This window comes from Amphiprion ocellaris, chromosome 14 (assembly GCF_022539595.1).
Source record: "Amphiprion ocellaris isolate individual 3 ecotype Okinawa chromosome 14, ASM2253959v1, whole genome shotgun sequence".
Lineage (NCBI taxonomy): Eukaryota > Metazoa > Chordata > Actinopteri > Pomacentridae > Amphiprion > Amphiprion ocellaris.
Window position 1 is genome coordinate 1,974,129 of NC_072779.1, and position 12,244 is coordinate 1,986,372.

Consider the following 12,244-nt stretch of genomic DNA (forward strand, 5'->3'; position numbering starts at 1 on the left):
CAGGACTGCTTTTCTTCACTCCATTTCTTCTCTCTGTCTTTTATTATTTTTCTTTTGCTGTTGAGAAGACATGAACATTGAACTTATGCAGTGTAGATTCACAATAAAAGGTAGACACATAGAAATCACAATGCCAAAGTAACTCAGATATAAAAGATCCAAAGCTTTTCGTCTTGTATCACAGAGGCTTGTAAAGAGGACTGGCTGTTAGACTGCAGCGCTGCTATAAAAACGCAGAACGTCAATAGATCTCACCTTGTCTTTTTGGTAATTTAGCTGATTTTAAGAAGAAGAAGAAGACCTGTCACCAAAATAATCTGGATATAGAGTGCAACTGAAACTTGAAAAAGATTAATTTATTAGAAAATTGTTAAATTTGTTCAGCTAGATATGAAATTTTCAGTACATTATCTGCTTGGAGTGACGATAGCATTTAGATGCTCACATCTTCTGAAAAATCGGAGCAGACCACACTGTGTGTTAATGCAGAGACCCACTGTGTTCATTTATATAAAATCACATACACACACTTTCCCTAACTTCCTCCAAAGTGCTTTTGCTGCCTAAGCCCGACCACAGATGGCCGTCTGGATGCGAACCCTGGTTGCTTTGTACGCCCACCATCCGCCCCAACCACCTCCTGCTGTCTGTCACAGTTTGGAAATGTGGAGCATTCATCAAAAACTGCCTCTTCATGTAATCTAGCCAGCAATTATGTTGTTCCATTTGTAATTGGGTGTTAACAGTGCAGTTGTACAGAAAAAATCTTTCTTGAAGACAGTGTCTAAGAAAATCCATCTTCATGTTTTAGTTCACAGTAGCATGCAGTCATTTCATCTCTACCAGAGCCGGTAGTTTACACCGTTGAAAAAGAAGGTTGAAAAGAAAAAAGTCCTGTTTCTTCTTTCTAGGTTTTAGAAATAAAAAAAAAAGTCTGTCAAAGACAACCCCCAAATAAAAGTGGATTTAGAAAGCCAGTTAGAAAGTTGAGAAGCTTTCTGTTAATGTTGACAGAAGCAGTTTAATGTAGTAAAAATGCAAAGGAACCATAAGATAGTGATTACACAGGAGGAAGATAAAGATTTGGAAGTTCTCTACTTTATCTTAAACTATGCCTCTGACATATTTCATAATGCCGGTACTAAATAATTATCTGACTGTAGATGTAAGAAGTTTTAAATTCTCATTTGATGGGAAACATTAAACTGCTTGTCAGCTCCCAGTGTGTATCTATAAGTTCTCATATTTAAAAAAAGAACTAAAAATCTTTATGGTTGTACTGAGTGAGACTAGATTGAGATGCTACTGCATCTTCTGTATATTCCAACTACATTTCCAGGTGATGTTTTCTTCGACCCCTTTCCCTGTCAGACTGTCTGCTCTGGTCAGGTTTTAGCTCCTTAAACTGGATGGAACCATATTTTAAATAATCAGATTCTTACACGTGTTCAGAAAAAAATGCTTTGGTTCTTCTTGACCTATAAGGGCAGTTTGACCCTGTGGATAATGCAATTTCATTAGTCAAGCTTTTAAGTTGGAAAATGTATGCATCTCTAATAATCTAAGGAGTCCCTCAGGGCGTCGTTCTTAGTCCTCTTTTGTTCTGGCTCCAATAAATGGTGTGATTTTGACAATTTTAAAAATATATCACACCTTCCAAATCTTTCAGAAACTGAGCAAGTGCAGATTTAGCTGAGAAACACTCCATGCTGTTCGACTCACTGGGAGCAGAGATCTCTTCTAATTAGATGATGGAGTTCATCTAACAAAGACGGCTGCCTTGTTGGAAGTCTTAGAGAGAAAAACTGTGACTAGAAGTGTCAGCACCTGGGGCCAGAGGACTCTAAATGCCCGCTGCTGGATTCATAATCGCTTAATTGAATAGCCGCTATTTTCTTTTTCACGACTTCCAAAGGGGAAATTTGAAAACCGGCCTGTAATTATGAAATACATCAGAATAAGCGTGTGATATTTTGAGCAGGTGTTTAATTACTGCTGCTTTAAAGGCGGAGGACAGAGGTGGCATTAATAACAGTGAGAGGAGTGGGTCTTAATGTCTGCCAGGTAGAATTTGTGCTAATATTCTAGGGAAACTATATAAAACCGAGAGAGTGTGTCGATGGACTGGAGGCGCTGAATTTGCATTAATAAAGTCCATTTCGTCATTAAAGTTAAATGATTATTTGTGATCCACAGAGAACAGTCACCAGAACTTACAGTGGCTTTTATCAGCGTTAATCAAACCCCTGTAATGTGGGACCCTCTCCTCTGAAAGCTGGCTAATGAGACCATTATTTCACATGTATCATCAGTAAACACAGGTGTGGGTTTGTTCTGGTGACAGGTCTTTGTGATACGAGCTGTAATGGAGTGCAAATGAAGCCATTAGGGTGAGCAGGGTTGGGTAAAGGAGACCCGCTGAACTATCCAAACACCAACGCTGCTGGTATCAATCGCTTGTTGACAAGGCAGTTCAAATTTGAACAGAACAAAACAATCATCAGATGAAGGTGGAATTACGGAAATGACATTACAAACAGCAGTGTGGGTGTTTTCTTTTCTCTGTGTGAGTGTGAAGAAACTCAAACATGGCAGTAAACGACAGACTTTAAGGAATTAAAGGCTCAGAGTGTTTGAAATCAGGGTTTTTTTGGGTTGATCTGTAGGCTTGAAAGGCAGCTCTGAAAAGTTTGGCGTTAACTCTTTGGCCAAGTTGTGTTCCTATGTTTAATCAAGAGTGTGATCTATAAGTTCCTTTAAATTCCTATTTCTGTAATTTATGTTCCATATAGAATGTGTTCGATCCAACAGTCCTACAGGCACTGTAGGCCAGTGATGATCAAGCAGCTTCACCAAACGCATAGGCAAAAATGAATTGTGGATCAAATGGAGTTTTCAAGAAGTTCTCAAGAAAGAGTCTTCAAGCATGCTTCAGAGTCTGATGCTAATAAGGCTGTAAGAACAAACATGAGCAAAATCTGGAGGTTATAACTGACTACACAAAGCATTACATGGTCTTTTATACCTGCAAACTTCTTCTAAACACTCCTCTTTTGTTCTGGAAGGCCACAACTCAATCAGGATGTCTGTGATGTAATCGTATCAAAAGTTTTACCACCTCCTCTTTTTTATTTCTGCTAGGTTAGCATTGTTTCTGCTGAGCTCAGCGTGACCTTAGTTTCAACAAAGAGAGGACTTGCATTTCCGGCTTTGTTGTCTTACATGGGATTATTTAGTGTATACATAAATCCAGTTTGAGGGTTTCTACTCTTACCATTGTTTGTACTAAAATCTCATTTACACATCCCACCTGCCTAATTTTAACATTTGTTCAATAGAAAAATGCCACAACACAAGAAAACAAGTGAAGTAAATGTAAAAAGTGATGGACAGCAGGACTGGATGAACCATGCGAGTGTGCTTACAGGAGAGGAGCTCATTGGTCGATGCTGTAGCTGCTTTTCTATTGGTTGGGACTTTAGACAGAGTTCTTTCACAGATGTCCAATCATGAGAGCAGAACTCCAATAGCAGTCGCTATTTTGTGACCAAACAGAAGAATGTGGAGATGGAGTAGACGTATTCTAACTGAAGCACAGGAAGCAGCAGTATATCTGAGCATCGACAAACAGTTCTGAGCGAATTTTCATCTGAGCAGGAGCTGCTTGACTCTAAGGGCAAGTTTCCAGGGTAAACTGAATGATCGTGAAGATAAGAAGCTAACTCTTGATCAGCTTGGATTGGATGGAAACCCCGTTTCATTGAGAAAAATAAGTCAATTGAAACTTTTCAAACCACTTCTGCAGTGTAAAATTTCCAAAACAGATGTCTTTAATGTTAGACAGACGTAAATGTGTAATCCTACATGTGACAAATGCAGCCTGTATTTGAAAGGACAGATTGTGCTGCAGTTTATAAAGTCTCAGTGGACGTTCTGAAATCCATACTACTGCCTTCAAACTGGGTAGCTGTTGTTGATAATTTAAAAGTGTTTGAAAGATTTAACATGAAGGTTTTTCAGAGAAGGTTTCTGTTTAAAGGATGAATGACGTTAATGTTTAATGATTAATGTTTTTTATTGAAATTATTGAAATTTGTTTGTGGACAAGTGAACACTACATCAGCTGCCTGCTGACGATCACATGATTGTGATCCTACTACAAATCCACTGTTGAGGACTTATCAGTCAGATATACAAGGACTGAGCAGCCTTGGAGGAATATTGAGCAGCCTTGGAGGAGTATTGAGCAGCCTTGGAGGAATACTGCTCTCTGAGTGCTTTTTCTAGTTTCTAATGCGATGTTTCAGAATGCAGATAATTTCCACAGCTCCAGGTGTTGCAGTAACAGATTAATCCTGATTTTGTCTTAAACTCTTCCCCAAACTAAAACCTAATCCAAAAACCTAATCTCAGCCATAAATCAAGTTTCTAACCAATCCCAGCCATCCACACTTTGCAGAATAATTTTAAAGTCTTTTGTTGTGAAACTCAGTGTGATTCTCTGATGGGTAGAAGCTCAAGAACACACACCGGACACACACAGATCAAACACAGCGTGCTCCTGAACACACCTCCCCCCGACCGTTTTCATACTTGGCATAGAGACAAGCTCACTACCCGTATTCATTTTATAAAGATGAAAACACAATCAATACAGTGAGCTGGGAATTGGAAGTCATTTTCATTAGAGCTGCTGAGAGTTGTGCAGTCATTACCAGCAGATAGCAGAGGGGCTGCAGGCAGACATTTGTATTCTAGACGCCTGCCCTTCCTCTCTCCTTGCAACCCCATCTTACCTCTTTGGTCTATCTCTGTCTATCTTCCTCCTCTGAATTCACTTTTCCCTTCTCACAACATCCAATCCACCTATAGAAACATTTTTTTTTCTTCTGAGGTTCTATCTCTCGCTGCACCTGAGGAGAAAAATGAACTTATATTTATATATCTATGATTTATTTACATTTCACTTCATCTGGAGAACTCTTGTAATAGACACTTCCATTAGACATACTCGCAGTTTGTTTGTTTGTTTGCTTTTTGCTATTGAGCCTCAGTTTCATATTTTCTCTTTTTCCTGCCTCCTCTCTCTCCCATTTGCTCACTCCCTCCACACCAAATGTTTTCAAATGGAGGGAAACAAGTTAAAACACCACAACAAAATGCAACAAGAGAGACCATCAGCACACACTCAGGGGAAATAACAATAGCTGGCAGTGGCCGTTGGAAGTAGCAGCAGCAAAATAGAGGTGTTTTGTCTTTTTCTTTTTCTCTTCACCCTCTGTGACTCGGGGCACTTTGAGCTCATTGTCATAAAAATGGAATCTGTCACCCTGCTCAGTCAAGGTAGAAAAGAGAACAAAGACAGACGCTTGGTGGGCACCCACCTACACAGCAACTCTCATAAGTATACAAGCGTGGAAAGCCTGCAATCTGAAGACAAAGCTGGTGCTCGGTTATTGTTGCTTTTAACTGTACACAAAGGGAGGAATGCCATTTAAATATGTCTGATTTGTTATGTTGTAGCTGTTCGTAATTAGCATTTTTGGGGGAAAACTTGCTTGGAAAAGTACAAAAACAAAAGTAAATGCATTTAGATTAATAGTGTTCAGAGAATTAGTCATCTGTTGAAATGTGGGTGCAGTTTCCAAACGTTGTCATCTAATGAAACCCCCAAATATTCAGACATGGACACAGTTTTCAGCATGTCGCCTCTGAACGCCACCACAATGGATTTAAAATGGAACCATCCAGATGAGCTTTAAGTACAGACTTTCAGCTTGAATCCAGATGAGGTGAACGATGGAGGAATTCCAACACATCTTAGATGTGTCCTCCATTTTTTCGAGGGACCAATAGTCTCCCGTTGGCCCCTGAGAAATGTCTCCTTGTTCAGAAATCCTTAGACTTGAGCTTTACACCAAAAAGTGTTGCATTAATGTAAGAAAAGAGAAACTCAGACTGATAAAGAAGGAAACATGACGTTGTGACGAGGATAGTTAGACCACGGTCTCCTCTTCATGGACATAAAAAGCTTCTATTTCATTGTGGAGATTGAATTCTGGATCTCTGAGTGTTAGGACTCCAGTTTAGGGCATCACAAACAAGCTGTCTGTTATGAAACAAGGACTAACATTAACAGCAAAGAGTGGTGGCTGGAATACTGTTACTGTGATGCTGACTGCTCTATAAACAGCTCTCAATAATCAGGGATTGATGATGACAACTGAACCAGTCTTTTCCCATTAAAATTATATTTCTACGTAGCTAAACTCCAAAAACTTTTCCTCCCTAAAAGGTAAAACTGTAGCAAAGTAGGAAAGTGCACCTAAGGGTGTGGGGTTGAAGGATGGAGATCATTATTCTTGGACTTCAGTTTCATTTTCATTCCTTGCTTCCTTAGATTTCAGGAAATGTCACGGTTTGGGTCAAAATACGACCGTATGAATAAATGTTTGAGGCCTCTTCAGTCCTGTCCATCTATGATTGGTTTGTAGAAAAGGAGTGACAGTGCATCAATAAAATAAATGCTGTGATATGTTGATTTGAAAAATATTTGTGTATATAGCCAAGTAAGAAATGTGTTTTCCTCAAAACATAGTTGAGATGCTTCATTAGATTTGTTATAAAAGGATCACATCATAAATCACTACCTGATCTTACCGGTACTCTGGTGTTCTGATTTCAGGCCACAGCGGGTGAACTGGCTGAAGGTGGATGACGATGTTCCATCTCACGCCGTCATCACCGGCGGAGACCTTTACATCGAAAACCTAAACAAGTCCTACAATGGAACCTACCGTTGTGTGGCGTCCAACTCAGTGGGAGAGTCTTTTGACGACTACATCCTCTACGTCTATGGTACGCCAACCCAACATGACAAACCAACGCAATGCTTCATTACCTCTCTCTTTTAATGTACCGGCTGTTCTTTATTTACACATTTGTTTTTTTTAGCTTTTCCTTCTGTCTTCCAGAACATTTGACACTAGAGTTGGTTTCTCGTTCACTATTTATGTCTGAGATATTCCAACATATTAAAATCTAACCTGTTGCCATTTTGGACATAAACAGCGGAATAAATTACACCGATCAGCCACAACATTAAAGCTACAAGGGATCAGATATGATGTTTTTTTTCAGGTCTCCAATGACTGGTTGACATTTGCATAAAAATGAAAAATTTGGTGTCAAAATTTAGAATAACGCAAATACAAAACTTTTGTTTACATGCCATTATTTATGTATTATGTGTTCAAAATAGAAGGTTTTAGCATTTATCCTTCAGTGTTGATTGGTGGTTGCGTTCTACAACTAGAGAGGCTATTAAAAATATCTTATTTTATCTCTATTCATCTTATCGAGAATCTATGTTAAAAATGACAATGCAGATAATCTGAAACATGCTGAATATCGGCTCCGATAATCAGCCGATCCCTGCTGGTGTGATATCTGGCACCAGAACAGTGGATTCTGTGGGTCCTCTGAGTTGTGGGACGGGCTTTTATGGGTCAGGCTTGTTCTAAAACATTCCACGGATGCTCGATTGAACTGGGATTTGGAGAGTTTGGAGGCTGTCTTGCCACATTTGGCTCTTGGTCGTGTTTCTTGAGCAGTTTATGCCACATGGTGGGAAATATTGTCCTGCTGGGAGAGACCATTGGACCTGACCTGCTACAACTTCTGGGTGGTCTAAGAGCGGTCTCCACCCTTTTTATAACGGGAAGACGAGCTAGTCATTTTTCAAAATAAAACACTGTGTAGACTCCGCAGGAACTTAAATGAAGTTTTCATTCTTTCTGTGCAGTCTGGTACCAAATGACCCACAGCCCGGTACCGGTACACGACGTGGTACCAAATGACCCACGGCCCAGTGGTTGGGGACCGCTGGTCTAAGACATCCCAGCAGAACACTGAATTCCATGAAGAAGATCCACACTGATGTTGTGGCTGATGGGTCGTCTGATGACTGATCTACCACTAAGCTGCTAGCTCTGGATGCTAGCACCTGTAGCATACGAAACACTCTCTAATCCACAGTATGCAGACTGACTGTTAAATCAGGCCTCTCTTCTACTGCAAATACAGAACAGTATTAATCCCTCCCTGTTTCCACTGCTGGTGTCACACCATCGACTTTGTTCACTTTAGGCCGACATTAGCGCAGAGGAGAATGAAATGCTGTTCTTACTCTCTCACCAGTACCTATAGCAACACACCCACACCACAGCAGCTCATTCAGCTTCTTTTTACGCAGTAGAAGACGTGAACATCCTGCCCCCGGTGTTGTTCTCTGTGTGCTTTGATTGGCTGTTTTAATAACCTGAAGAGAATTACACACACATTAAACCTGGTGGATTTTAACACTGGGTTTTTGTGGGTTCATTATCTTGTACTGTAAAGACAAATGAAAGTATAAGAAATGTATTAAGGGTTTTTATACCAAAACTGCTGTATATTCCTCCATTGTATTTAACTGTGGAGATTACATTTGGACATATAATTCCGTAGTTAAACACTAAAATGAGAGAATGTCATTGGAGCACACTGGGCAGTTTGGGTTTATGATCCCATCTTTAAAAGTCCTGGATATGGCGGAGCAGAATAATCTAAAATTCCTGCTAGCAGCCCCAGGAGTCCTGCTGTTTTCAGAAGGTGAAGGCAAAAAAAAATTACTTTTTCTGCAAACCCGTACAGCATTTTGTTCTGGAAGTAAAAGCTGCCACATCAGCTCTGCAGAGTCATTGGAATTAAATTTTTAATGCATCGGGCCAGGGGTCACAGTAGTTTTATTGCATCCTGATGTCAGTCAAGTCCGTTTTATTATTTGCCCCCCAACATGTAGAGGGCTTTATAATCTGCACACCACATGACACCATGATTCAGGTAAGAAAAAACGACTCGTATGTGATGTGAAAAGTGCATTTTTTTTTGTTTTGTTTTAGCTGAATCGCAGCTGGAGATCCATAAATGCGAGTGGTGTTTTGTTGATCAGTGGGCTCCCATTCACAAACCAGGCTAATCCTTTAACCTGCTTCTTTCACATTTCTTTATTTCTGTGGCTTCCATGTTGATCTAACGTCCTCCCATCTTTCTCTATAGAATTCCCTCATCCTCAGGAGCATTATCTCAACATGCTTTTATCGTGTTCATGCCAATAACATTTCCTCCCTGAGCAGAGCATTACTCTCTAATGTGCTCATTTTCCCTGACCAAAATGACTTCTCTATCACTTTGGTAGGCCCTGAGCCTGCAGAGAAATTATTTGGCTGCAATTGTCAGAGCGAATTAGTGCAGTGAAAAGTTTATTTTTTTATATGCGGGGGGGGGGGGGGGGGGGGGTGTCAGTGCCTGACAGACACCAGCTGAATGGTTGGTATTTACAGCAGAGCTAGATGCTGTGCTAATGATGAGTGCAGTAAAGCAACAGATCAGGAAACAGTTCGCTGCCACCTGCTTTATTACAGCTGTTTGTGTAAAACAGTCGCTTCTTTAGGATGAAGACATTTTCCAGTATTTCAGCTGGTAGTGCAATTACAGTGAATAATTAGCAAAAAATAGCCCCAAGTTATACAGCATCTTGTTTCCTTATTTCTATCCAAACTAATGTTAGAAATACTTGATAATTTTTAAGTCTGAATATGCATGTGGTTCATCCTTGAACAAGAAAGCACATCATCTGTAGATGCACAGGATTGTCGCACTAGAAATGTTTGCATTGGGTTTCATTTTTTCAATGCCAAATCTCTTTTGGACTATTTATTAACTTTAATTGTTGCTCTCTGCCTGGACTGTTGTAAAAAATGTTCCACTGAGACATTTTGCAGGTTCTCTGAACTGTAACTGAAAGCTTTCTGCCACAGCAGATCTCTGAGGGTTGACCACAACGGTACCTGATTTAAATTTGGGCACCATCCCCAGTGAAGTAGTCTTCTCATGCTTCTGCAAGGCCTATATCACTCCCTGAAACTCCTGTGTTGAAGGTTCAAGTTGGACTTCACTTTGGGCGAAGGAAAAAAGTCCCAAGGTGCCAAATCTAATAAGTAGGGTGGCCGAGGAGTGACTGTGTTGTTGTTGACAGAAAGTCCGTATGTAGTCACCTCGCTGTGATGCACACCATCATGCCACAGGTCAGGTCATTTGCCCCGAATGTTCTCACGATATTCCAGTAGATATTCCACTAGACGGAAAGGATTTATTTCTGTGAATATTGAAGAAAACAACTAACTTGCTCCTGGGCTTGTCTGGTTCTGGAAACCACTGTGAAAACTGCTGGTTCTTCTCTTGATGGTAGCTGCAGACCCTCCTCCATCTCCAGGGTTTATTTTCTTGACTTGACGCTGCTGAACAACACAGAATTAGATGTTTGCTTTCAACATGTTTTCAGGTTGTTCAGGTCTCCATACGTGTTTCTGCACATTTTTGCCATTCTAGAGGGGATTTCTTTAATAGTTTGGACTCGAGGAACAAATGATTAGATTTTGGCCATCGAAGTTCACTGTAACTCACAAAACATGCTTTTGACCATGACTCTAGAATTCATACACTAATTATGACAAAATTCACACGTCTGATTGGATAAAATGAAGAAGTGTTGACATTTTACATCCGAAAGGTCAACTTCATTGTCACGCCGTGATGCTCTGCAGAAAACCCTTTACTGGCCATTATTCAACACCAGATTGTAGTTTAATGCAGCAGCAATGATTTTATTCAAAGATTTCAACAGAACCTCACTTTAAGCTATGTGCACGCTTCACAACCATAATGTATGCAGAACTAAATTATATTCGATTTTATCCTGGTATCAGGAAACATCTCACATAACTATATCAACAGTTTCTCCAATGTCTGGTCAAGTCCCCAACATTTTAGTTCTACTATATCAGCCCACATTCTCAAATACTTACTGCCAGATTTTTATTAGAAATAGCCAGCTGGCATATTTACAGTCTGTACCTCTGTGTGTCTATGAAACATCCTATAATCTCCAGACGTTCTGTATTAGCAGACTGAAGATAATGCAAAAGACTCAAAAAAAACCAAAAAACATTTCACTACAAAAGACAACATTGAATGGCGAGTTGAACATTATGTCCTGTGTTGGAGGACGCTGTCGGCCATCATCTTTCATGTTCTTCTTTTAACAATGGAACAATGAATCCCCTCAGCCCACAGTTTGCTTGGCTGAGCTGCAGAAAGATCACTCCAAAATGGCTCTAAAACTTGCTTATCCAGGGCATGAGCCAAATAAATGATCTTCCTCTTCCTGATTTCTCATCATTCTGCGTCTGTGGGTTGAAGCATTTCTGGTCTGTTTACAGTAGTTGTTAAATCGGAGTTGATTCTTTTGCAATTAGACTCATCCTGCCGGCAGTTATATAAGAGTTAACTATAAGAAAAAATACTTTCTGAGCAGAAGGGATGGATTTATTTCTGTGCAGTTCTGTGGTTGGTCACTGGCAGCAAGGCTCTCTCTGTGGGTGTTTACTTCATATTTCCATGAAAAAGACACCAGTTGCTCTACTGGGACTGAATGAAACAGAACTGAAGTAGAAAGTGTGCTTCAAGCTAGTTCAGGATAAAGTTGAGGGAGATTTGATTTAAGTTTGTGTCCATGCAAATGGAATCAATTGCAGAACACATAATACAGCCATTTTACCTCCAGCCATCTCATTGCTCACGGTTGTGCACAACTTTGCATAAAGTATAGATTTTGTGGTGTTTGTTGCAGGATTTTTTTGTACGCCTCTCTCCCTCGTCCTAAAAAACAAAACCCCATGGTGAGAGCTGGAAGTTGCCCCTCTCTCATCCACCCACACCTCCCCCTGGTGAGACGAACACAAGATAAACACGCTAATGCAACATGTGGGCAACTAAAAGCCTCGCACACACAAAAACCAGCCGCCATTAAAACCACAGAAGGCCTCCATCCTTTTAGAACTAGTCTTTTGATGACTTTGATGTGTCCGTGGGCCCCACACGACTAATGTCTACTGTAATTCAGCAGCAAATCGTGCCGAACATTCGCCTTGCTAATGGGAAGACAGGATGTTGTGGCTGAGCTGTCAGAAGCTGATTCTCACATTATGTTCCAGACCTCCCTCCACCACACAACCTAACACACACAAAAACACACCGACATACAAACACAAACACACACACACAAACACACTGACATACACACACAAACACAAACACACACACACACAAACACAACACACCACCTGCTGCTCCTCCACCGTTT

The 12,244-nt window shown here is 40.4% G+C and overlaps 1 protein-coding gene across 5 annotated transcripts in view; it reads left to right on the forward strand.

The window, feature by feature from the left end:
* Positions 1 to 12,244, forward strand: part of cadm1a (cell adhesion molecule 1a) — a 465,526-nt gene that overhangs the window by 392,660 nt on the left and 60,622 nt on the right. For all 5 annotated transcript variants that reach the window (XM_055016986.1, XM_055016985.1, XM_055016987.1 and 2 more), the window contains one exon: positions 6,686 to 6,858. In XM_055016986.1, coding sequence (XP_054872961.1) covers positions 6,686 to 6,858 — 173 coding nt within the window. The remainder of the gene's footprint in view (positions 1 to 6,685; positions 6,859 to 12,244) is intronic.